This window comes from Pipistrellus kuhlii, unplaced genomic scaffold (genome assembly GCF_014108245.1).
Source record: "Pipistrellus kuhlii isolate mPipKuh1 unplaced genomic scaffold, mPipKuh1.p scaffold_m20_p_95, whole genome shotgun sequence".
In the NCBI taxonomy this organism is placed as follows: Eukaryota; Metazoa; Chordata; class Mammalia; order Chiroptera; family Vespertilionidae; genus Pipistrellus; species Pipistrellus kuhlii.
This window is the reverse complement of record NW_023425601.1, coordinates 665860-692414: the sequence shown is the minus strand read 5'-3', so window position 1 is coordinate 692414 and position 26555 is coordinate 665860. Positions and strand designations below refer to the sequence as shown.

At 47.0% G+C, this 26555-nt stretch overlaps 2 protein-coding genes and 1 non-coding gene across 6 annotated transcripts in view; 1 reads left to right on the top strand and 2 right to left on the bottom strand.

Moving 5' to 3' along the window:
* The window catches only part of FGD1 (FYVE, RhoGEF and PH domain containing 1), a 39185-nt gene extending 37627 nt beyond the window's left edge, over positions 1 to 1558 (top strand). For both annotated transcript variants that reach the window (XM_036428896.2, XM_036428899.2), the window contains exon 18: positions 616 to 1558. In XM_036428896.2, coding sequence (XP_036284789.1) covers positions 616 to 921 — 306 coding nt within the window. In that variant the 3' untranslated portion in view covers positions 922 to 1558. The remainder of the gene's footprint in view (positions 1 to 615) is intronic.
* A 406-nt stretch (positions 1559 to 1964) lies between these two features.
* TSR2 (TSR2 ribosome maturation factor) lies at positions 1965 to 7691 on the bottom strand. Of its 3 annotated transcripts, XM_036428900.2 has the most exons (5): positions 7539 to 7690; positions 7294 to 7384; positions 3906 to 3997; positions 2975 to 3145; positions 1965 to 2522 (listed from the first exon to the last, which is right to left on the bottom strand). In XM_036428900.2, the coding sequence occupies exons 1-5, from the start codon at positions 7665 to 7667 to the stop codon at positions 2388 to 2390; spliced, it is 618 nt and encodes a 205-aa protein (XP_036284793.1). In that variant the 5' UTR covers positions 7668 to 7690; the 3' UTR covers positions 1965 to 2387. The 3 variants fall into 3 exon arrangements, with proteins under 3 accessions (XP_036284793.1, XP_036284794.1, XP_045434255.1); XM_036428901.2 differs by lacking the exons at positions 7294 to 7384; positions 7539 to 7690 and adding an exon at positions 5386 to 5492; XM_045578299.1 differs by lacking the exons at positions 1965 to 2522; positions 2975 to 3145; positions 3906 to 3997 and adding an exon at positions 5410 to 5691 and having other exon boundaries at positions 7539 to 7691.
* A 9568-nt stretch (positions 7692 to 17259) lies between these two features.
* Positions 17260 to 17366, bottom strand: LOC118714047. The gene has a single exon (XR_004986474.1). It is a non-coding gene; the product is annotated as a U6 spliceosomal RNA (small nuclear RNA).
* Between the last annotated feature and the right edge of the window lie 9189 nt (positions 17367 to 26555).

The window sequence follows — 26555 nt, the reverse complement described above, 5'->3', positions numbered from 1 at the left end:
ACACTAAGGTAGGGGTGTCGAACTCAATCAGAGAAGGGGCCAAAATCTAAAATCCAGCCTAAATCGCGGGCCGAATGGTTTACTGAACAGTCATAAACTGTCATTGTGATGGAAATGCAGCGGAGTGCAGTGATGACAGCGCGGGTGCAGGCCACATTGCAAGGCCTGGCAGGACGGATTTGGCCCGCGGGCCTTGTGTTTTGACACATGTGCACTAAGGGAACTAAGCCAGCTGGTTTGGGGTGTAGGAGGGAACGGGTATGTGAACCCAGACAATTTTCTGTTGCTACCAAGGGAACCCTGGCAGATTTTTTAAAATATATTTTATTGATATTTTACAGAGAGGAAGGGAGAGGGATAGAGAGCTAGAAACATCGACCAGCTGCCTCTTGCACACCCCCTACTGGGGATGTGCCCGCAACCAAGGTACATGCCCTTGACCGGAATCGAACCTGGGACCTTTCAGTCTGCAGGCTGATGCTCTATTCATTGAGCCAAACCGGTTTCCGCAGCCTTGGCAGGTTGTTGAGCAGGGCAAGGAAAAGGGGGGGTGAGCAGGTGAAAAGGCAGTGAGAAGCGCAGCCTCCGGTGACCCCGGCTCTGTCTGTCCCCCAGGATGTGAAAGCCCAGCGCAGCCTGCCCCTCATCGGCTTCGAGGTGGGGCCTCCCGAGGCCGGGGAGCGGCCTGACAGACGGCACGTCTTCAAGATCACCCAGAGCCACCTGAGCTGGTACTTCAGCCCCGAGACGGAGGAGCTGCAGCGGCGCTGGATGGCCGTGCTTGGCCGAGCGGGCCGTGGGGACACGTTCTGCCTGGGGCCCACCCCGTCCGAGGACAGGGAGCTGGAGGAGGCGCAGGTGGCAGCTGCGGGAGCCGCCGCCGAGCCCTCTGAAGCCCCCCAGACCCGAGACAAGACCTAGAGGGCTTGGGGGGACCTGAGGCCCCGTCCCACACTCTAGCTGCCCATGTCCGACGGGGGGCCCCGGCCCCCTCCCTCCCAGCTCAGTCAATACTTGAACTCCCATCATGGGCACTTTCAATCCCGAATGCTGGGTCTTGGGTTTTTTAATTCATCTTTTCACACAATGGGGGCTTTTAAAAGAAATATTCCTACAGTGATGTTCCTTTTTTTTAATCCCCGTCCCCAGGGAGGGTGGGAGCTGTGGCTAGACCTGCCTGAACAAGGCCATTTCCCCATCCCCTCCACACCCCCCCCTCCGATCCTGCCTCCACCCACCCCCCCAAAAGCACCAGAGGCAGGAGACCTGGGTTCGAGTGCCAGTTCTCCCACCCAGGCCCTAGCCCTGGCCCAGCCCTGCCCCCTCCCCCAGTGTCCTCACACGTACGATGCAAGGTGGGGCAGTGACCAGATCCTTCCCGCCTCTCCACGGCTTACAGCTTCTACCCACCCCCGAGGCTACCCAGTATTTTATCGTCCAGACCCATGGCAGGGCCACCGGGCAGGACAGGGGAACAGGGGGGGACAACGGATACTCTCGGTTTTGTTTTGTTTTTTTAAAGAAAAAAAAAATACAGTTTATTTCAGGCTTACGGAAACTTTCGGGCCACTGCTGTGCTCCGTTTGTCCGTCTGTGTGTGTGTGTGTGTGTCCGAAAGTGCCGCCTGCTAGGGTGGGCCCACAACCCGCTCCCTCGCTGAGCTCGGCGTCTCAGCTCCCCGAGGAATGACGCCAAGGCTACTCACAACAGGCCACGCCACAGGTTCAGCTTTAAGGTGTTTTTATTCATGTCTGTTAAGCCTCATCCCTGGACGTGGATGGAATTAGATGAAGAGTTTGGAAAGAGGTTGCAGGAGACAGAAAACGAAGCCCAGGTCCCCCGAGCTCACCACCTTGCCAATGCCTTAGACTTCCTGAAGGAACCAGGGCTGCAGGCCGGGGCCGCGCTGCTGTGTGTGTGTGTGTGTGTGTGTGTGTGTGTGTGTGTGTGTGTGTGTGTGTGTGTACGGGCAGCAGGGAAGTGGGAGAGGGAACACAGCTACTTCCGTTCCCGCTGTCCATGATTCTCTCTTCCGGCCGCCATGTTCATCTCAGCGTTACTGAGCCGCAGAAGTGTTGGTTCTGCTGGTCCTCTCTCCTTTCATAAACCTACCTGCCCACTGTCAACCAACCAGCATTCAGCGCCTCCAACCACACCCGCACCCGCTCATCCTACCGTCCGCACCCAAGGCCTCACCATTCGGACAATAACTTACGGCCCAAGGGGGTGTGGTCAACCAGGTCCCACCAAACCAAGGCCAAGGACCCTACGGCTCTTCTTCCCCTGGAGGGAGCTGGACAGGGGAATGGGGAGAGGATGGAGATGGGATAACCAGTCCAAAGGTTCACACTCCTCCATACAAGGGCCCAAACCATGGCCAGCCCCGCTCATTTCTTTCTCCGGACAATGGTCCAACCATCCTCCACTATATCTTCTTCCTTAATAGTCTGGGTGTCTGGCCCAGAGGGTTCAGCCTGGGGGCAGACCCCACCAGTAGCTGCCCCATCATTTGTAGCTGTGACCTGCAGGAGAGACACAGAAGGGAGCTAAGTACAACACACCTCCCCGTTGTGACCATTGGAATACCCAGGCTCTAACTCCCCGCTTTGTAAGGATTGGCTGTGTGGCCTTAGGAAAGTTCCTTGTCCTCTCTGGATAATACAGCCACTACCACCCCATCCCCATCAGCTCCCTATGATCTCCCAGAAAATTGAAAATATCTACATCTCACCCGGCCCGCATGGCTCAGTGGTTGAGCGTTGACCTACGGACCAGGAGATCATGGTTCGATTTCCGGTCATGGCATACCCCCAGGTTGCAGCTCAATCCCCAGTGTGGGGCGTGCAGGAGGCAGCCAATCAATGATTCCCTTTCATCATTGATGTTTCTCTCTCTCTCTCCCTCTCCCTTCCTCTGTGAAATCAATAAGTTAAAGAAATATCTCCATCTCTCCACCCAAGGGCACCCCGCTCACCTCCATCTCCTCCGCGCTGTCCGCATTATTATCATCCGCCTGCTTATCTGTCGCAAGTGCCGTGGCTCTAACCCTGCGCTTCCTCTGGATGATGTGGGAGGTCAGCTCCTTCATGGTGGCCCCATCACCCCTCTGGTAGTGGTAGAACATGGTCTGCAGCTGCTGGCTCACCTGTCAAGAGAGCATTCCACCAGCCTGGGTTGCCTAGAGGACCTACAATACAACAGCCTGGGTTTGCAGCGAGAGTGGGGAAGGGTGTGGAATGTCCCAGGAGGCCATGGGGCCCTTTCCTCCCCCAAGGAGTTCACTCAAGGAGCCGCATATGAAAGGAAGCTGAGGTAACGGCCTGAAGCACGGAAGGAGGGCCTCCGAGCTAGGAAGGCACAACTAGTAAAACCGGGTTTGGAAGATGGAAGAGGGAAAAGGGAAGGCGATCCCAGCAGGGGGTGGTGGTAACCAGGGGAGGGGTGAAGATGTGCCTGGCCCGGCCTGCCTTTGGGGTGAGGCTCCTGAGGAACAGACCTGGCCGGGAATGGTGGCTCAAGAGAAGAGAGAAGCCCTGGCTGGCTTGGCTCAGGGGATAGAGCGTCGGCCTATGAATTGAAGGGTCCCGGGTTCGATTCCGGTCAAGGGCACAAGTCTAGTTTGCAGGATCCATCCCCAGTGTGGTTGCAGGAGGCAGCCAATGAATGATTCTCATCATTGATGTTTCTCTCTCTCTCCCTCTCCATCTCTGAGATCAATAAACAAAAATTTTTTTAAGAGAAAAGGTAGGATTTGGAAAGGCCTTGGAAGACTAGGCAATAGGGAGTCATAAAGCGTTCTTATGCGATGCTCAGTGGTTAGAACCAAGGCCTAAAATAAACACCTGGGGAGAAGACTATAGGGACTATAGGCAGGAAGGGGGCAGCTGTGCCCACGACATGCTCACCTGGGGCAGGCTCCCGTCCTCCACAACCGTGTCAAACTCGTTGGTCATGAGCTCCCCGAGGAAGTCCTCCACCTCATCCAGCTCCAAGTCAGCTGGAGAGGGAAGGACAGGGCGCTGTGGTCAGAGACGAGCCACCGCCACCACGCCCGCCTGCTACTTTTCCAGCGCCCACCGGCTGGGGCCACATCTGGTTGGTGAGCCTTTTATTCGCTGCCGTGCTCTGCATTCTGGGTTTGAACATCACTTTTTTTTTTTTTAATGGAGAGACCCTTCATGACTGTGGCTCCGTGGATACAGGAGGCCAGACCAATGGGACAGATAAGAAATGGGTATAAATACTCGCAATGATGAAATGTCATAGTCTGAACATCAACATCCTATTGTGTGGCTTCGGCTAAGCTAAGCTCTCCTCTGTGCTTCCGTTACCCTATGGGCCCATCCTCTTCTGAATTGGAGAATTACTCAAGAAGGTCTTCCACGAAGCTGCCCCACCCCCTGCCACCCCCAAGACCTCATTCACCCCCTTGGCTTTCCCAATCAACTCTATTTTTTTATTTTTATTGATTATGGTCTCACATAATTGTCCTTATTCCCCCATTCCCATCCCAAACCCCTCCCTAGATATGCCCCCCTCCCCCAACCCTCGTTGTCCATGGCCACTGGCCAGGCCCTTATGTATGCACACAAGTCCTTTGGTTGATCTCTTCCTCTTACCCCCATCCTCCCTTACTTTCCCTCTGAGGTTTGAGAGTCTGATCGCTGCTTCTCTTTCTCTGGGTCTGTTTATGTTGGTCATTATTTCCTCTAGATGTGTGAGATCATGTGACCCAAGAAATACCCTTGTAAGAACCTAAACTGCAACAAGCCATAATGGTTATGCTGAGAGGCACATGAATCAGTCTGTAGTGAGTTCCTTTCTGGGCCAACAGTTCTTTGGAGTCCCAATTTCAATGCCAGATAGTTCCTTATGTGTACATGCCAGCCATGATATTTCAGATCTTGTTGGTGGACAAATGGTGGTGATGCAGGTCCGCCTGTCTCTGGTTTGGTCCTGAGCATCCTTCAGCAACCCACGGCTGCTGTCTGCTGGCATGCAGAGGCGTCGTCAGCATCTTCCATCTCTGAATTGTGTCTCTTCTGTCTTCATGGCTGGCCAACCACTCTAATCCAATATCCTCCACATCTGTCTCCAACTCAGACTGCTTCACCTATTTCACAGGTACCTCAGACCCTCCATATCCAAAGTCAGACTCATCACCTTACCTACCCTCCAGGCTTCTCTGTACCATGAACGCACCTAATCCACTGGGCCACTCATTCCAGAATCTCCTTCTCCTTCCCTCTCTGCAGCCAAGCAATCTCCAGGCCCCTAACTCACCCCTTCTTTCCCATGGCTCTCACCACTGCCCTAGTTCAGGCCTAGTTCACATTCTAGAGAAACAGCCTCTCATTAGTCAGCAAATCCTATCCTATTACTCACCTCAGAACCTGCCAGTGAATTCTCCTCACCTACTGCAGTGTTCATATTGGGCTTTTGAAAAACAGCTGTCCTGCTCGGTTTTAAAGGAATCTATTGCAGAAAGCGATTGGCAAACCGAGGTAAACAGGCTTCTTTTGACTAGTTCTCCCCTCATCCCAGCCTTTACTATGTTAATGATTATTGTGACTCCTGAGGAGGAGCTGCAGAAAAGAGCTTTTCTTACATAATTTGGCTGGGGAAGCTTTTTCATCACTGAACATCTAACAGAGCTATGCCTCCGTAGCATGCATTTTGGTAAACACTGGCTTAAAGGACAAAACCAAAGGCATGTTGCCGAAACCCGGTGTGGCTCAATGGATAGAGCATTGGCTTGGGGGCTGAAGGGACCCGGGTTCGATTCCGGTCAAGGGCATGTACCTTGGTTGCGGGCATATCCCCAGTAGGGGGTGTGCAAGAGGCAGCTGTTCAATGACTCTTTCTCATCGATGTTTCTAGCTCTCTATCTCTCTCCCTTCCTCTCTGTACAAAATCAATAAAATATATTTTAAAAAAAAACAACAACAAAAAAAGGCATGTGAGGCCATCAGCGTCCTACCCTTTTCCGGGGGCCTCCCCACCCCCAGCCCCAGCTTCACTCTTCGCCACTCCTCTCCTCCACACACCCACAAGCAAGCAAACATGCATGCATGCACACACGCACGCACACACGCACGCACACACGCCACACACACTTCAATATTGAGCACCCTACCACTTTCCAAATATAGCACATCATCTCCGCATACCACAGCGTTTGGGTGTAGCTCTCCCTGCCTCCTCCACCTCCTTAACTCCTTCTCCCCCCTCAGACTCAGCTCACCCACCACCAGAGCCTCCTCCCAAGTCTCCTGTCACCCCCACACCGAGCTCCTGATATCAGAACATACCTATCACCCTGTGTGAGAACGCCTATTTCTTTATCTGGACCCCTGGATAGATTGTACATTTCCTGGAAAGTCTCTGCCTACTGTCATCTTCAAGACTCAAACACTGAAGAATTTTGTAAAAATCGTATTATGCAAAAGGCCCTCAAGACTACAAAGCAAAGGGGATCCCTGTCATTCAAATGGCCAGATGTGGTTATCCAGCATATCAATGTGGCGGCGACGCCAAACTGAAATTTGCAAAAACGGGCCCTAGCAGGTTTGGCTCCCTGGATCAGAGCATCAGCCCGGGTTCGATTCCGGTCAAGGGCACGTAGTACCTCAGCTGCAGGCTCCTCCCCGGGCGCCTCCAGGAGGCGACCAATCAATGTGTTTCTCACATCATGATTCTCTCGGCCTCTCCCCCTCCCTTCCACTCTCCCTAAAAATCAATGGAAAAATGTCCTCGGGTGAGGATTTAAAAAAAAAAGAAGTAATTTTGGTAAAACTAAAATACCCAAATTTTGAAAACGCAATGCTAAAAATTATGTAAAGCAACTGCAGAATTTTTTTTAAGGCAATGAGACGTGACTCGCATTATATTTCTATTAGACTTGTATGTGCCCTGATCAGGATGGATACAAATATTTCTATTTCTATTGGACTTGGCTAGGCCCTGATCAGGATGGATACAAATATATTTCTGGGGTGGCTACTTTGATGCCCATGTTAGGAATTAGGAAACTGAGTCTCGGGGAGACGAAATGACTCGCCTGCGTGAAACCATGAGTAACACCCCCTCCCGTAAGGCATCTGAACCCACAATCCTGACTGCAAAGCTGGTATTCATGCCACCTCGCCCTCAGGTACCAGCCGACCATTGCTCAAGAGGAAGGGCGGATTCTCCACCCCCCGCCCCCCCCCCCCTCTCCGCCCCCCCCCCCCCCCCCGCCGTCCTCTCCCTCACCCGCCCCCTCCACAGCCGCAGCGCCCGCCATCCGCTCACCATTGCGGGAGAAGTACTCCTCCACGGCACCTCCCAGCCACTCGGCCTTCTCCTGGCTGTGCACACCCCCGAAGCCATTCTCCACGGCGATCTGCGAACACAGGCCCGAGCCCACCACGTCAGCCCGACAGCCCGCTGGGGGTGACGCAGGAGGCCGCCGCCGAGGACGCCGAGCCGCAGCGCCCTCGCCGGACGATCCTAGCCTGTCCCGGGCACTAACCATTCCCGTCCCCGATCCCGCTCACCTGCAAGGCCGGCCAGGCCTCCAGCGCCGCGCGGACGCCAGCCCTGAAGAGCGCTCTCAAATCCTCCCCGGCGCCCGCCATCATCGGGCTCTGAGCATGTGATGCGTAGGCGGACCAATCGGCTCGCATCGCGGACCAATCGGATCGCAGGACGGCCCAGGCAGCAGGAGTCGATCGCCGAGCCTGAGAACCCGGACTCATCTTTCCGCTGACCTGGCACAAGACTAGAGCAATAGAGAAGTCGGTCGGAGCAACGGATGACACCATCACAGCTACTGGGCTGCAATGATTAAACCAAAGGAAGCCAGAAGCCGAGGAGGATGGCGTGGGGCCAAGGGTTCTGAGCCCCTGGGTTCCGGACCAGAGCCATGTTTACTGCGCAGAAAAGATGTGGGGTCCCTGGTTGGGTAGCTCAGTTGGTTAGAGCCTGGCCTGGATATGCCAAGGTTGCGGGTTCCATCCTGATCAGGGCACAAGTATCAACCAATGAATGCATCAACAAGTGGAAGAAAAAATTGATGTTTGTCTGAAATAAATAAACAAACAAACAAATACCTCAAACATAACCTAACCTTCCACTCTAGGAAATGAGAAAAAAAACAAAACACACACACAAAATAACCTCAAAGCAAGCAGAAAGGAGATAAAGATTGGAGAGGAAATAAGTAGAATAGAAAAACAATGGGGGGGAAAATCAGTTAAACCAAAAGTTGGTTATTTGAAAAGATCAAAAACATTGACAAACTTAGCACAGTGGATAATGAAAGAGAGAAAGAGAGAGGACTCAAGTTATGGAAATCAGGATGAAAAGGTGGCATCACTTATGACTCGTCAAAAAAGACCACATTGTATGATACCATTTATTTTTTTGTACTTTTTTTTGTATGATACCATTTATAAGAAATGTACTGAACAGGCAAATCTATAGAGATAGAAAATAGATTAACGTTTACCCAGGGCTTAGGGAAGGGAGAAATGAGGTCTGACTCCTAATAGGTACAAGCTTTCTTTTGGGGGTGATGAAAATGTTCTACAATTAAATGCTATAGGGGCTGAGCTGTAACACACACACACACACACACACAACTCATATGTTGAAAACCTAACCCCCCAATACCTCAAAATGTAGAAATATATTTGGAGATAGAGCCTTTAAAATGATAATTATCACCGATAAGGGTTTAATCTCCAACATTTACAGGGAATTCATACAACTTAACAAAAGGAAGATAAACAACCTAATCAAAAAATGTGCAATGGGCCAAAACCGGTTTGGCTCAATGGATAGAGCGTCGGTCTGCAAACTGAAGGGTCCCGGGTTCGATTCCGGTCAAGGGCATGTACTGTGGTTGCGGGCACATCCCCAGTGGGGGATATGCAGGAGGCAGCTGATCGATGATTCTCTCTCATCAATGTTTCTGATTCTCTGTTCCTCTCTCTTCCTCTCTGTGAAAAATCAATAAAATATATATTTTTTTAAATGGGCAATGGACCTGAATAGGTACTTTTCAAAAGAAGACATAAGGAAGGCCAAGAGACATATGGAAAACATGCTCAAAGTCACTAATCATCTGAGAGATGCAAATCAAAACAACAATGAGGTAACACCTCACACCTGTCAGAATGGCTGTCATCAACAAATCAACAAATGACAAGTGCTGGTGAGGATGCGGAGAAAAAGGAACCCTCGTGCACTGCTGGTGGGAATGCAGACTGGGGCAGCCACTGTGGAGAACAGTGTGGAGTTTCCTCAAAAAACTGAAAATGGAACTCCCATTTGACCCAGTGTTCCCATTTCTAGGAATATATCCCAAGAAACTAGAAACACCAATCAGAAAGGATATATGCACCCCTATGTTCACAGAAGCACAATTCACCATAGCTAAGAGTTGGAAACAGCCTCAGTGCCCATTAGCACATGAGTGGATTAGAGAACAGTGGTGCAGCTACACAATGGAATACTACGCTGCGGTAAAAAAGGAGTTCTTACCATTTGCAGCAGCATGAATGGAGCTGGAGAGCATTATGCTAAGCGAAATAAGCCAGGCAGAGAAAGATAAATATCACATGATCTCACTCATTTGTGGAATATAATGAACAACAGAAACTGATGAACAAAAACAGATGCAGAGACAGAGAAGTATCCATCAGATGGTCAAACCTCAGAGGGCAGGTTGGGGAGGGTGAGGGTAAAAGGGGGAGATCATCCAAAGGACTTATATGCATGCATATATAAGCCTAACCAATGGACACAGACACCAGGGGTGTGAGGGCATGAGGGGGGGCACTGGGGGAATAAGGACACATATGTAATACCTTCATCAATAAAGAAAAAAGAAAAAATAATAATAAAGTAATAATTAAGGTAAAATGAGCCATATTAGTACATCCTAATCTACTATGACTGGTGTGATTGTAAGAAGAGATCAGGACACGCAGAGACAGCAGACACATGCATGCATGGAGAGATGACTGTTAAACACAGAAAGTGGACATCTGTGAGCCAAGGAGGAAGGCCTCAGAAGAAACCACACCTGCTAACACCTTGATCTTGAACCTCCAGCTTCTAGACTTTAGAGAAAATAATTTTTTGTTGTTGAAGACATCAGTCTGTGGTATTTTGTTATCACAGCCCTAGCAAACTAATAGTTACACAACACTGTGCATATACTAAAAGCCATTGAATTGTACACTTTTAATAAGTGAAACAAATATTTCAATAAAGCTGTTCTTGGAAAAGTATTGTAGATGACTTTCTCTCACAACAATGATTGTAAACTAAAAACTAGATCCTTGTTAACAAACAGTCTGATGATTTTGTGCCTGGCCCTGTGCGGAATGGTGTTGGGTCATGGGGTTTGGTCAGATGCTCAGTGAGCTCAAAGTCTGGCGTGCAAGATTTGTTCAAGGACCATAGAGTATGATCAGTGCTCAGGGGGATTCTAGGTTTTGAAGGGTCTGAAGCAGATAGAATTTTGCAAGCTCTGTTTAAGAAAAATAGTACAGCCGAAACCAGTTTGGCTCAGTGGATAGAGCATTGGCCTGCGGACTGAAGGGTTCGATTCCGGTCAAGGGCATGTACCTTGGTTGCGGGCACATCCCCAGTAGGAGGTGTGCAGGAGGCAGCTGATCATTGTTTATCTCTCATCAATGTTTCTAACTCTCTACCCTTCTTCCTTCCTCTCTGCAAAAAATCAATAAAACGTATTTTAAAAAGAAAAACAAAAATAGTACAGCCCAGGCCAGTGTGTCCCAGTTGGTTGTCACCCGATGCACCAAATGGTCCCTCCTGGTCAGGGCACATGCCCAGGTTGTGGGCTCAGTCCCCAGTAGGGGGCCTGCAGGAGGCAGCTGATAGATGTTTTGATCACCTGAATGGAATGGAATTCTTTGTAGTCTCTCTAGGAAATGTTATTATAAAATAGATGTTTTCTCTCTCCCTCTCCTTTCCTCCCTCTAAAATCAAATGTTTAAAAAGAAAAACAGTATCAATTTAGGTATGATAGTAAACATTGCTTTAGATTTACAAAGAAATCACAAATGATACAAATTACAATTTTTAAAGTGCATTTATCTACATAAATATACTCAAATTCAGAAAACCAAAATATTCTTATCAATTGCCAGACTCACCCCTCTACTAATGTTTCCATTTTTTATATTCTCTTATAAATAAGTAGGACAATTATTTTATAATAACAACTCCTAGAGAGAATAAAAAGAATTCAGTTCCATTCAGGTGATCAAAACTTTTTTTTTTAATATTTGCTTTTATTTTTTAAAATATATTTTATTGAATTTTTTACAGAGTGGAAGGGAGAGGGATAGAGAGCTAGAAACATCGATGAGAGAGAAACATCGATCAGCTGCCTCCTGTACACCCCGCACTGGGGATGTGCCCGCAACCAAAATACATGCCCTTGACCGGAATCAAACCTGGGACCCTTCAGTCCGCAGACCGACGCTCTATCCACTGAGCGAACCAGTCAGGGCCAAAACTTTTTTATTATTGGTATGTTTCGAAAAGTTTCACCCTCGCAGCTCGTTATGAGTAATGTGAATTTTAAGATTGTTGCCAAATTTGGGGACACCTCTATCTAGTTTCTCTTCCCTGTGAGCTGTAAAATTTCAGGGTATTGAACTATTCTTGTGCCATGACAAATCTTAAATACGTTTCAAACGGACGATGGCCTGTAGCATTGCGGGGCACTGAGGCTCAAGCATGATTAGTTCTCCGGCTCCTGGCAAAGCCGGAGGAGAAAGGAGACCAAGACAGACCAGCAGGGGGGGTCCCTGACCCAGCCGTGGGGGTTGTGGCAAGCCTCTCAGAGATGACACCGGGGCCACGCAAAGTTGAAGAGGCATTTTGCCAGGCAGTGGGCAGTGTGTGTGTATAAGAGGGAGGGGGTGTCACTAAAAGGAAGAAATAATCTTTCGGGCCGTGGCAACAATGTGTATACAAAGACTCGGAGGCAGAAAACAGCATGGTGTGTGATAAGAAGAGTGGACATTCCAAGACTGATAAACTCAGGAGGCATAACTCCTCCCGAGCTCCAGACCCTCATTCCAGCAGATGCAGCCATTTCAACTCAGCAATTTAGATGGAGTTCAAAGAGGCCCAAACGGAGACACTGAGATTAGGCACCTCTGCCTGAGTTCCTAGGATCTGAGATCTCAAACGTACATGGAGGGGGTAGATTCTGGTCACCAGTTCCACTGTGTGCATGGGGGAAGCCGGGGCACGGGGTGGGGGTGGGGGTGATTTCCCTCACCACCAAGCAATTCTCCGACATCAACTGGGTGACCTACAATTCAGCTCCATTCTGACACCAGCTGTAGGTACTGTCAGATCCCATAGGTCAGAGTTTCCCAAACTTCTCTCATGATGAGAATCACCTGGTGGAGTTGTTAAAACAGATTCCTGAATCTCAACTAAGAAGTGCTAAACTAGAATTTTTGGGAACATATAGGTAAAATTGTATACTAAGACAGAGCACTAAGTTAAGTATACAATTTTACCTATATGTTCCCAAAAATTCTAGTTTAGCACGTCTTAGTTGGGAATCAGGAATCTGTGTTTTAACAACTCCACCAGGTGACTCTCATAATGAGAGAAGTTTGAAGACCCCTGGGTTAAGGGCTCAGTCCTACAAAACTCACTTCCCCCAACACACATTTCAGGTTCCAATAGCAAATCAATAAAAACCTATACACTGCCGAAACCGGTTTGGCTCAATGGATAGAGCGTCAGCCTGCGAACTGAAAGGTCCCGGGTTCAATTCCGGTCAAGGGCATGTACCTTGGTTGCGGGCACATCCCCAGTAGGGGGTGTACAAGAGGCAGCTGATCGATGATTCTCTTTCATCGATGTTTCTAACTCTCAATCCCTCTCTCTTTCTCTCTGTAAAAAAAAAATCAATAAAAAATATATATAAAAAAATAAATTAAAAACCTATACACTGAGTGCCCAGATTATTATGACATCTGAATGCATATAATAATCTGGCCACTCTAATACATATATATATTAGAGACCCGGTGCATGAATTCGTGCATGGATGGGGTCCAGCCAGCCTGGCCAGGGCGGTTGGTCGGCCTGCCTGCTGGTAGAACTCCTGGTTGAGGGGACAATTTGCATGTTAGCCTTTTATTATATAGCAGTGTTTCCCAACCTTCTCTCATGATGAGAATCACCTGGTGGAGTTGTTAAAACACAGATTCCTGAATCCCAACTAAGAAGTGCTAAACTAGAGTTTTTGGGAACGTATAGGTAAAATTGCATACCTAACTTAGTGCTCTGTATATAAAATTTGTCTTAGAGCAGGTAAAATTGCATACCTAACTTAGTGCTCTGTATATAAAATTTGTCTTAGAGCACTAGTTAAGTATACAATTTTACCTATATGTTCTCAAAAACTCTAGTTTAGCACTTCTTAGTTGGGATTCAGGAATCTGTGTTTTAACAACTCCACCAGGTGATTCTCATCATGAGAGAATGTTGGGAAACACTGTTATATAGGATATACACTGGCCAGATTATTATGCATTCAGAAATCATAATAATCTGGCCATTCAGTGTATATACATAAATCATTGGCCACCGATGCTTGAATTCAATCTCCAGCCTCTCTCCCCTCCCAGGGGCTCGTGGGATAAGACTGAAAGTGCCAACCCTCTAATCACGTGGTTGGCTCTATAGGCAACCAACCCCCTTCCATACGGAGGGAATTTCCCAAAGTGAACTCGTTAACATGGCAAAAGGACCTTTACCACAGTTATCGCTTAGCAAACTCTAAAGGGAATTTAGGGGTGCTTTGTTAGAAAAGGGGTGGAAAATCAAATATCCAAGTACACATATCTTATTATAAATCACAATATCACTGACTAAGGTGACCAGACGTCCCACTTTTGGCGGGACAGTCCCGATTTTTAACAATTTGTTCCCAAATGATTTCTTCACCTATTCTGTGCCTTGCACCTATCTGACAATCTGGTGAAGCTAATACATCCCTTCCTAGAATAATGTTGTTGTTTTTTTAAATATATTTTATTGATTTTTTTTACAGAGAGGAGGAGAGAGGGAAAGAGAGCTAGAAACATCGATGAGAGAGAATCATTGATCGGCTGCCTCTTGCACACCTCCCACTGGAGATGTGCCCTCAACCAAGGTACATGCCCTCTACCGGAATCGAACCGGGACCTTTCAGTCCCCAGGCCGACGCTCTATCCACTGAGCCAAACTGGTTTCGGCATGTTTTTATTTTTTATTTAATTTCTTTATTTATTGATTTGAGAGACAGAGAGGAAGAGAGACACACAGAGAGAAATATCAATTTGTTATTCCACTTCTTTATGCATTCATTGGTTGAGTCCTGCATGTGCCCTGACTGGGGTTTAAACCTGCAACCTTGGTGTATTGGGATGATGCTTGAAACCCATGGTCGGCAAACTGCAGCTCGTGAGTCACATGTGGCTCTTTGGCCCCTTGAGTGTGGCTCTTCCACAAAAATACCACAGCCTGGGAGAGTCTATGTTGAAGAAGTGGCGTTAGAAGTTTAAGTTTAAAAAATGTGTCTCTCAAAAGAAATTTCAATCGTTGTACTGTTGATAATTGGCTCTGTTGACTAATTTGTTTGCCAACCCCTGTTCTAAACCAACTGAGCTACCCATCTAGGGCCCCAGAATAATGTTTGTAAATACATACAATAAAATATGGGATTACAAAGGAAACCAATTATATTAAAATGCAGTTATCAAAATATTACAATAACAATCTGTAATATATGTGTTTCTTTATTAATTCATGAAATACTATGATCTACTAACAGGATAAATTACTACAGTACTGAAATTCCAAATTAATGACAAGTGTAAATAATATTTTTTTAAAATATATTTTATTGATTTCTTACAGAGAGGAAGAGAGAGGGACAGAGAGTTAGAAACATAGAATAAATAATATTTTAAGAGATCGCTATGAGCGGCTGCCAGGCTGGGAGCGCCCAGGCCCGGAGCAGCAGCTGCCAAGTCCAGAGCAACTAGGTCGGGAGCGGCAGTGACCAGACCCGGAGCAACTGGTTGTGGAACGAACCAGAGCAACAGAGGCCAGGCCCGGAGCAGCCAGGCCCGGAACAGCTCGCTCCTCGCCTGCCCCTGCCCCACGGCTGCCTCTCAGACATGGCTGGAAACTTTTGTGGGAACTTGAGGGTCTGCTGAATCAAGTGATAAAGGCTTAGAGCTGGATGTGTTGAGTTAGTATAGTGCTGGGGTGTTGATCTGTGAGTGCCTTGGGTGGGGCCTGGATGAGGCTGGTTGACCTATTTGGAAATGTCTTTTGTGTGAAGTGTATCATTGGGCATGTGGAGGTATTATTGATATGAGAAAATGCTAAGTAACTGATTTACTATCTGAAAAGGGATTTACTATCGGGGAAAGGGAGGGAGGAAGAGACTGAACATAAACTGTGCACCTATGGATGAGGACAATGGGGGATGGGGAGGGGTCAGATAGTGGGGTGGGAACCTGGTGGAGGGAGGAATAAATGAGGAACCTTTGTAATAATATGAACAATAAAGATTGATTTAAAAAAAATAAAAATAAAAAAAATAAAAAATAAATAAATAAAATGGTTAAAAAAAAAAAAAAAAAAAGAGATCGCTATGAAAAGTATCTGTGTATTGATAATAAAGTCATAGGTGCTGCCAATACTACTGTGGCTGGTTGCCTACATTCATTATTGAAAGAATTGTTAAATTTCATTGGAGATTAGTAAAAAACAAGATATGCATTTTGTTGTTGTTAATCCTTACCCAAGGATATTTTTCCCATTCATTTTTAGAGAGAGTGAAAAGGGGGGGGAGGAGACTGAGAGAGAAACATTGATGTGAGACAGACATTGATTGGTTGCCTCCCGCATGCACCCAGACTTCAATCTAGGGATGTGCCCTTGACCGGAATCTAACCAGAGACTCTTCAGTCCTTGGGCTGATGCTCTATCTACTGAACCAAACCGGCTAGGGCACATTTTTTAAAAGTATGTAGTTAATCGGTGCTTCCATTTCACAGGTCACAAACTTGTACGAGTTACATTATGTAATACCAGCAGCCGCCAGACAATCCAAATGACAAATTAAAAATAGATTCAGGCCTGGCCAGCATGGTTCAGTGGTTGAACGTCATGGTTTGACCATGGGGCACATACCTGGATCAGAGCACATGCCTGGGCTTCAGGCTTGATCCTCAGTTGTGCGCATGCAGGAGGCAGCTATTGATGTTTCTCTCTCACTGATGTTTCCATCTCTCTCTCCCTCTACCCTTCTCTCAGAATTCAATAAAAACAATTAAAAAAAAAAAAGATATCAGTTAGCCCTAGCTAGTTTGGCTCAGTGGAGAGAGTGTTGACCTGCAGACTGAAAGGTCCTGGGTTCGATTTTGGTCAAGGGCATATGACCAGGTTGTGGGCTCAATCCCCAGTAGGGGGCGTGCAGGAGGCAGCTGATCAATGATTCTCATCATTGATGTTTCTATAACTCTCTCTCCCTTGCCCTTCTTCTCCAAAATCAACATATATATATAAAAGATATCAGTGCCTGAGCTCTCTGGAGGCAACCATGAAGTACAGGGTCCAATTTTTGGACCAAACTCCCAAAATGATACCCCAAAAGCAAACACCTTGCCTGAGAGCCTTGAAGAATCTCCCCAGGCTGTGAACAAGAGACTCCATTTGCAGAAGGAAATTTCAGATCTCCTTACTCAGGAAATTTCAGATCTCCTTCTCTAAGCCTCCCTGCATGACACTCATGGCCCTGCCCCTCATCCTCACGATGAACCCCCGGATGCAAAGCACCAGTGTTCCACAGCCAGCGTGAGCCATTCAATGGTGCCTCGTAGGCAGACACCCTTGGAGGTCCAAGCTGAGTTCTGCAGGGTCAAATTCCTAGCTGGAACTCCCTGAAACCGATCTACCAAACAGAGGGCCTGAGACTGAGTCCCTGAGGCTAAGACTCCAAACCGATTTCCCTACATGATAGCCACGGGCGATCCACTCAGATTGAACATACACAGAGGCCCCCAGAAGGAATGCCAGACCAGGCCTCTGCACTGAGTCCTCAGATTGAAATCTTCAGTTCAAGCCCCTGTATTGAAACTGAGATGACCAGTGACAATTTTGTGTCGTTGCTCATCCTCACCTGAGGATATTTTTTCCATTGTGTGTATGTGTTTAAATATGGAACGCTTCACGAATGTGCATGTCATCCTTGCCCAGGGGCCATGCTAATCTTCTCTGTATCATCCCAATGTTAGTATATGTGCTGCTGAAGCAAGCACTCCATTGATTTTTATTTTATTTTATTTTAAAATATATTTTTATTGATCTCAGAGAAGGGAGAGGGAGAGATAGAAACATCACTGATGACAGAGAATCATTGATCAGCTGCCTCCTGCACATTCCCTATTGTGGAGATCAAGTCCACAACCCGGGCATGTGCCCTTGACTGGAATCGAACCCGGGGCCCTTCAGTCTGCAGGCCGATGTTCTCTCCACTGAGCCAAAACCAGCTAGGGCTCCATTGATTTTTAGAAAGAGACAAAAGTAGGGAGGAGAGGGGGAGAAAGGGGGGGGGGAGAGAGAGAGAGAGAGAGAGAGAGAGAGAGAGAGAGAGAGAGAGAGAGAGAGAAAGAAAGGAAGGAGAAGGAAGGAAGGAAGGAAGGAAGGAAGGAAGGAAGGAAGGAAGGAAGGAAGAAGGAAGGAGGGAGGAGGAGGGGGAGGGAGGGAGGGCGGAGGGAGGATGGAGAGGGAGAGCGGAGAGGGAGAGGGAGAGGGAGAGGGAGATGGAGAGGGAGAGAGGGAGAGGGAGAGAAAGAAAAGAGGGGGAGAAAAGAACAACAGAAAAGAAAGAAGAAAAGAAGGGACAAGACAAGGGAGACGAAACAAGAGAAAAAAAAAGGAAGAAAAAAAAGGAGGAAAGAGACAGAAAGGAGACGAAACGAAGGAAAAAAGAAAGAAAGAAGAGAGGAAAAGAAGAAAGAACGATAAAGACGAAAAAAAGGAAATACAAAACAAACAAGACCCTACCGCAAGACCTACAGACCAAGACAACCGAAATCAGAACGAAAGGAGGCGAGAGTTAGAAACAATGATGAGAGAGAAACATCAATCAGCTGGACACCTCCTACTGGGGATGTGCCCTCAACCAAAGTATATGCCTTTGACCAGAATCGAACCTTGGACCTTTCAGTTCGCAGGCCAACGCTCTATCCACTGAGCCAAACCGGTTAGGGCAGTGTACTGTCTTTCTATTGCAATGGCTTGAGTAAAATCACAGCCTTAATTGTCTAGTGCATTTTGCCTTTCACACCAATCTCAGTCCTCTCATCATTGACCTCAGATCCTCAGAGAACCTGCCTCATTCATTCATTCATTTGCCAAGTATTGGTGGAGTGCTGCCTATGTGCCAGGCACTGCGCTAAGCACTAGGGAGCAAACAAGATAGACAAAGGCTCTACTTTCACAGCGTTTACATTTGAGTAAACACAATAGGAGAGAGAGGGACAGTTTTTAATAGACATGTTTCCATAGAGTGGCCAAGGAAAAGTACTTCTAAGGATGTAACATTTAAGCTGTACTCATAAGGAGGAAATAGAGGGCCAGAGGAAGAAGGTTGCAAGAGAACAACAAATGCAAAGGCCAGGGCAACAGAACTTACCAGTATTATGACAGGAAAAGAGCTGCAGGAGATGATAAGTGTGTGACACAGACAAGGATCTTGTTGGTCTTGGCAAGAAGCTTGAATTTTACTTGAAATGCAATGGAACATGTTCCATGCAGGGGAATGAAAGAACATGGCTCACTTTGTTGAAAGACCACCCTGGTGACTGTGTGGAAAAGGAAACACAGGGGGGCAAAAGTGGCAGGAGGGAAACCATGGGGAAGCGATTATAATAGTTCGAACAAGAGACAATGGTGGTTTGGTGTAGGTTAGTGATCAATAGAGACAGGAAGATGTAAACAAAAGTTCAAGAACATTTTAGAGAGAAAACTAATAGTGTTTGGAAGAGGTGAGGGGAAGGGATGATTCTCAGCTTTCTGGTTTAGGAACTGCTATAGAGGAAGGTGGCAGGAGAACAGACGTGGGGGAAATATTAGGATTTATGTTTTAGACATGTTCAATCTGAGATGCCTGTGAGATATTAAAGTGGAGATGACAAGGGGCAAATAGGTCTACAAGTTTAGAGGGGAAGGGAGAAGGATAGAGAGTTAGAAACATCGGTGAGAGAGAAACATCGATCAGCTGCCTCCTGTACACCCCCGACTGGGGATGTGCCCGCAACCAATGTACATGCCTATGACTGGAATCGAACCTGGGACCCTTCAGTCCACAGGCTGACACTGTATCCACTGAGCCAAACCAGTTAGGGAAGTGTACTGTCCTTCTATTGCAATGGCTTGAATAAAGGAAAGTGGGAAGAAATAGACTTGTTTTAAGAAGGAGGGACTGCCTCGGCCGGTGTTGCTTAGTAGTTGAGCATTGACCCATGAACCAGGAGGTCACAGTTTGATTCCCCATCAGGGCACATGCCCGGGTTGCAGGCTCGATCCCCAGTAGGGGGCATGCAGGAGGCAGCTGATCCATGATTCTCTCTTATCATTGATGTTTCTATCTCTCCCTCTCCCTTCCTCTCTGAAATCAATAAAAAAAAAAATATTTTTTTAAAAGGAGGGACTGGTTGATTGTGTGAAATGATACTGAGAGGACAAATAGGATGGGAGAAGAAAAGTACCTGTCTGTTGGATTTGACATGAAGTCTTTAGTGATTTTAGCAAGATCAGATTGCGTGGAGTGGTCTGAAATTGGTTGAAGAGTGACTACGAGGGGAAGTGGAGAGAGAAATGTGTAACCTGTGCCTTGAAATGGGCAGTAGCAGGAAGAGCTCCTGGAATTCACAGGGCACTCTTAAAGATGGCAGTTCATAAAGCATATGCATGCACTGCTGGGAATAGCCCCAAAGAGGAGAAGCTGGTGATGCAGGAGAGATAGGAGTAACTGAAGGAGTGAAGTCCTTGAGTAGATGGGAGGGTGTCTACTACCCTGTTTCCCCGAAAATAAGACAGTGTCTTATATTAATTTTTTTCTCCCAACGTTGCGCTAGGTCTTATTTTCAGGGGATGTCTTATCTTTCCATGCGCTAGGTCTTATTTTCAGAGAATGTCTAGGGAAACACGGGTAGTAAAGCAGAAGTAGAGGGACTGGCCTTCCATATGAGGAGGGATAGTTCTTCCACGTGACACATCAGAAGAGGGTTGTGGGTCCGGTGGGGAGAAAGGGACATTCCCATTTGAATCCATCTGTCTTCTCAATGAATGGGTGACAGCTGAGGGTGGGACCGAGGCTGGTCTGTGGGAGGTTTGGGAAGAGAGGAGAAGGTATAAAATAATTAACTCTGAGAGGGTGGAAGTGAGCCTAGCAGGATTGCTCTGTTATTAAGGCCCATTTGAGGTCTGCAATCAATAATTTAGAGTGAAATCAATTGACTTGTGTGGTTTTTGGTTTTCTCTAATAACATTCAGCTGCTCTGATACTTCTGCGGAGTAGGCGGGGCACTGTGACTAGCCTGGGTTGTGCTTGGCCAGGCCCGTATAGAGACAGGGGTCACGTTAGGTCCTGCTGGCCACAAGGGCTAAAATAGTAAGGATGTTGCAAGGGAGTAATTAGAATGATGAATAACGGTATCTAAGTTGGGTATGTTAGTTTTCTATTGCTACATAGCAAATTAGCAACTTAAAACAACAATGTCTATTATGTGACAGTTTCCATGTGTGAGAAAGTCCAAGCACAGCTTAGCTGACTTCTCTGTTCAGGGTCTTACAGGCTGCAGATGGGATGTTGGCCAGAGCTAGAGTCTCATATGAGGCCATCTATTAATTCTTTTAAATAATAATAATTTATATATATATATATATATATATATATATATATATATATATATATATATATATTTAGCCAAAACCGGTTTGGCTCAGTGGATAGAGCATCAGCCTGCGGACTGAAAGGTCCCAGGTTCAATTCTGGTCAAGGGCATGTACCTTGGTTGCGGACACATCCCCAGTAGGAGGTGTGCAGGAAGTAGCTGATCGATGTTTCTCTCTCATCGATATTTCTAACTATCTCTTTCTCTTCCTCTCTGTAAAAAAATCAATAAAATATATATATTTAAAATATATATATATTTATTAATTTTTTACAGAGAGGAAGGGAGAGGAATAGAGAGTTAGAAACATTGATCAGCTGTCTCCTGCACACCCCCTACCAGGGATGTGCCCACAACCAAGGTACACGCCCTTGACAGGAATCGAACCTGGGACCCTCCAGTCTGCAGGCCGACGCTCTATCCACTGAGCCAAACCAGTCAGGGCCATCTATTATTTCTTACTCTCTTCCAAGCTCATGTGGTTGTTTGTGATTGAGGAACTGAGGCTCTCCGATCCTAGGGCTTGCCTCCAGTTCCCTGCCACATGGACCTCCCTGTAGGCAGCTCACAGCAAGTCCCAAGCCCTGCCCATGCCCCAGGGGAGGGGATGGCACAGCCTAACACCAGCATGCAACCTCAGCTCTGCCAGCTCCTAGCTAGCCACCTCCCCTCTCTGGGCCTCAGCTTTGTGCTGTGAGGTGTTTTGTTTGTTTGTTTGTTACAAATGGGGCACGATCATACCTATTTTACAGGGTTGTTGTGGGGGTTAAAGGAGCTAATTTATGCAAAGCATTTGATGGGAACCTCTGAAGAGGACAGTGGGATCCTGGAGAAGAGTCAGCCTGATAGTGTATGTGCCCCACTATGGGCAGGGACCACCTCTGTTCATCTAGGGCTATGGTCGGCAAACTGCGGCTCGCGAGCCTCATGCGGCTCTTTGGCCCCTTGAATGTGGCTCTTCCACAAAATACCACGGCCTGGGTGAGTCCATGTTGAAGAAGTGGCGTTAGAAGAAGTTTAAGTTTAAAAAAATGTGGCTCTCCAAAGAAATGTCAATCGTTGTGTAGATATTTGGCTCTGTTGACTAATGAGTTTGCCGACCACTGGGCTAGGGTCTCTCACAGTCTAACACTCATTCCTGCACTGTATTTTCTTTTCTGTGAAGGATCTGTTCATATCCCATCCTTATTTTTTTAATTGGATGATTTGTATCCAGTAATGCAAAGATGGAAATAATGGCTGATATTCATTTATTCATTCCAGAAGTAGTATCTGGGAGGGCCTGTGAATCATTTTCTGCTATTATTAAGTTCCCTTGGGAGGGCCTGTGAATCATTTTCTGCTATTATTAAGTTCCCTTGGGAGTTGAGGGACTTCTGTCTGTCCAGTCTTCCTTTCGATCAATCCTGTGAGTTCTCCCCAACTGCTTTCTGTTACTTGCAACCAAAGAATCCTGATCAAAATCCACAGTTATAAGTGAGGAGTTGAGGTTGAGCTGGCCTTTTGCCAGCCTTATAAAAATGATTTTAGTCCTAACCGATTTGGCTCAGTGGATAGAGAGTCAGCCTGGGGACTGAAAGGTCCCAGGTTCAATTCCTGTCAGGGGCATGTACCTTGGTGCAGCACATCCCCAGTAGGAGGTGTGCAGGAGGCAGCTGATGGATGTTTCTCTCTCATCGATGTTTCTTTTTTTATTATTGATTAAAGTATTCCAAATGTGTGGTTATCCCCCCATTGCCCCCTCCAATCCTGCCCTCGCTCTCACCCTCTGTTGTCTGCATCCATTGGCTAAGCTTATATGCATGCATACAAGTCTCTTGGTTGATCTCTCCCCCTTCCCCTCCCCCTCCCCTACCTTCTGTCTGAGTTCCAGAGTCAGAGAAACATCGATCAGATGCTCAAGTCATCCACGTTCTAACTCTCTATCCCTCTCCCTTCCTTTCTGTAAAAAAAAAAAAAAAAAAAAAAAAAAAAAATCAATAAAATATATTTTAAAAAGAAAAAGAAAAAAAAAAAGAATGATTTTGAAGGGACACCCTCCGAAAGCATTCTGAATACGAATGAATGAAGTCTTAGGGATTCCACTTTTGCTTTCTATGGGCAGACTCCAATAAATTACTCTGTGATATGCGATAAGCCTGCTGTAAACCAGAGTGTGTGTAGACATAACACCTCGGGCTATTTGCTGTTGGAAAATTTCTGGAGCCTTGAAGACTGAGTCATTTGGTCAAAATGTTGGGCAGGCTGGGACCACCACTTGTGAGCATGGTGTGGACAAGCAAAGCTCACTCAAAAAAAATTTTTTTTTTTTGGTGTGTGGGGGGGTACTCACTCAAATTGTTGCTTCCTCCATTATGGAATCTGCTCCATCCCAAATATGACCCTGGCCGGAAATCCCATAACGGTGTTTCATTACCTTGCCTGGGAGAAACCAGAGCTGAATAGTTCCTGAAATTCCCAGCTGCTGGGCCTCATCCACAATAATGCCTATGTCCTCAGGCATTCATTCCATCTCTGGAAATCAGGGCTTCAGAGGCAGGCTTTATCCAAAGATTAACCCTCACAGAGATGTGAAGTCTTGAAAAAAAAATCTATTCTTGCCTGGCCGGTATGGCTCAGAGATTGAGCATCGACCTATGAACCAGGAGGTCATGGTCAGGGCACATGCCCAGGTTGTGGGCTCGATCCCCCAGTGTGGGACATGCAGGAGGCAGCCAATCAATGATTCTCTCTCATCATTGATGTTTCTTTCTTTTTATTTTAATATATTTTATTGATTTTTTTACAGAGAGGAAGGGAGAGAGATAGAAACATCGATGAGAGAGAGTCATCGATCAGCTGCTTCTTGCACACCACCTACTGGGGATGTGCCCGCAACCAACCCTTGACCGGAATCAAACCTGGGACCATAGGCCAATGCTCTGTTCACTGAGCCAAACCGGTTTTGGCTCATCATTGATGTTTCTATCTCTCTCTCCCTCTCCACTCCTCTCTGAAATCAATAAAAAATATATTTTTAATTGTTATGTATTCTTTAAAGGAGGAGCTTTCCAAGCTGTCCTTACCAGCCTGATAAAATCTCCAGGTACATCCCAAGAAACTCGTATTTTGTGTTGCATCTATAATTGTGGGAACACTGAGTTTGGGACATGAAGCTCAGATCACCCATCACCGTGTCTCCCTCTGCCTCCCAGACTTTAATAAAAGTTCTGCATTTGTAATGCCAAATCCTTTGAACATGGCCTTCCAGCAACTTGATGAGCCAGGATAATTATTAAAGGAGACTTTGACATCAATGCAGACTCACAGTGATATGCAGACCTTCTTTCTTTATGAAAGTAATAAAACTAGATGAACAGTCAAACATCTATGCACACTGTTCCCCCAAAGTTTTCTTCCAGTTGGTGCTGGACAAAAAAAAAACCTTTCTTATTTTTTTCAATGTTTTTAGTGATTTTATTTCTTTACTAGAGGCCCTGTGCACAAAATTGGTGCATGGGGGATGTGGAGGGGTGTCCCTCACCCCAGCCTGCACCCTCTTCAATCTGGGACCCCTTAAGGGATGTCCAACCTCCTGTTTAGGCCCAATCCCAACTATCCTCCCCTGATGGCCTTGTCACCCCCAACTGCCCTGCCCTGCAGGCCTGGGTCCTCCCAACTGTCCTCCCCATCAGGCCTGGTCATTCCCAACTGCCCTCCCTTGCTGGCCTGGTCTCCCCCAACAGCCCTCCTCTGCTGGCCTGGTCACTCCCAACTGCCCTCCTCTGCTGGTATGGTCACCCATAACTTCCCACAACTGCCCTCCCCTGCAGGCCATCTTGTGTCCACATGGGGGCAGCCATCTTTGACTACATGGGGGCAGCCATCTTGTGTCTTGGAGTGATGGTCAATTTGCATATTACTTTTTTATTAGAAAGGGGTTTTTTCTTAAATATATTTCCATTGATTTCAGAGAGGAAGGGAGAGAGAGAGAGAGATAGAAACGTCAATGATAAGAAAGAATTATGGATCAGCTGCCTCCTGCACAACCCCTACTGGGATCAAGCCCAAAACCCAGGCATGTACCTCTGATCGTAATCAAACCTGGGACCCTTCAGTTGGCAGGCCGACGCTCTATCCACTGAACCAAACCAGCCAAGGAGAAACTTCCTTTAAAAAATATTTTTAAATTGATTTCAGAAAGGGAGGGAGAGGGAGAGAGGTAGAAACATCAATGAGAGAGAATCATCGATTGGCTGCCTCCTGCACGCCCCACACTACATATACAGCCCACAACTCAACCTGGGCATGTGTCCTGACCAGGAATCGAACCATGACTTCTGGTTCATACGTCTATACTCAACCACTGAGCTATGTCGGCCGGGCAAGACAAAGAAAGTTTCTATCACTTTGAAGATGCCCAAGAGCTGGAAACCTAGAACTAAAGCTGAGAGACTGAAAAAATGCAGACTGCAGGGGCCCTACTCATTCCTTTCGTCTGATTCGCGGTTGTACCTGGGGTCTAGTCAGGCCTGAGGCTGCCTCCTCCCGAGTAGGCCAGAGATCCCATCTCAACAGCCTTCCTACAGCAGCTCCCCACCCCGGGTGGCCAGACCCAGACCAGAGTTCCAGAGCAGTGTTGTCTTCTGGGCCATTGACATGGCTGCCAAGTTTATTAGTGCTGGGGTTGCTATGGTGGGTGTGGTTGGTTCGGGGGCTGGGATTGATCAATGGCTATGCCATTCTGGACTTTGCCCTGTCTGAGACCATGGGGCTCTTCTGTTTGACGGTCACTCTCCTCTTCTTCGTCATGTGAGGGTCTGTGGGAGCCACCTACCCATCCCCGCTGCTTCCACTCCAGGCCATGCCCAGTGCTGGAACGTGCTAAGCTTTGCCATTAAACACAACATTTCTCTAAAAAAAAGAGAGGACCTGGCCCGGTAGCTCGGTTGGTTAGACAGTTGCCCTGATACACCAAGGCTGCAGGTTCGATCCCTGGTTAGGGCACAAACAAGAAGCAACCAATGAGCCCAGCTGGTGTGGCTCAGTGATTGAGTGTCAACCCATGAACCAAGCGGTCGCTGGTTCAATTCCTGATCAGGGCATATGCCCGGGTTGTGGGCTCAATCTCCAGTGGGGGGCATGCAGGAGGCAACCAATCAATTATCCTCTCTCATCATTGATGTTTCTATCTCTCCCTCTCCCTTCCTCTCACTCTAAAATCAATAAAAATATTTTTTTAAAAGAAGCAATCAATGAATGCGTGGAACAGCAAACCAATATTTCATCCCTCCCCCCTTTCTTTCCCCTCCCTTTCCCTCTCCCTTTCTCTATCTCTAATATAAATAAGTAAAAATAAATTCTAAAACATGCCTATGAGCCTTATTAGTCTCACAAAGGGGCTTACAAATAGAATGCCTTTGATGACATCAGCAGCATATAAAGGCTGAAAACCAGATGCGGGCTATATGGAGACAATAGGACTCTGACCCAGTTGTATACTGAAGGGAAATTTCTCTTTCCACCCACCCTCCCTTACCTCTCTCCCTTTCTCTATTTCCTTCCTCC

What these genes read in the sequence shown, in the direction of transcription:
- TSR2 (XM_036428900.2), bottom strand. Translation starts at nt 7,667, where the DNA reads ATGCGAGCCGATTGGTCCGCCTACGCATCACATGCTCAGAGCCCGATG. An exon ending in GGAGTACTTCTCCCGCAATG is followed by an intron (nt 3,998 to 7,293) that starts GTGAGCGGATGG and finishes TTCCCTCTCCAG; the next exon opens with CTGACTTGGAGCTGGATGAG. An exon ending in ACAGCGCGGAGGAGATGGAG is followed by an intron (nt 2,523 to 2,974) that starts GTGAGCGGGGTG and finishes TCTCTCCTGCAG; the next exon opens with GTCACAGCTACAAATGATGG.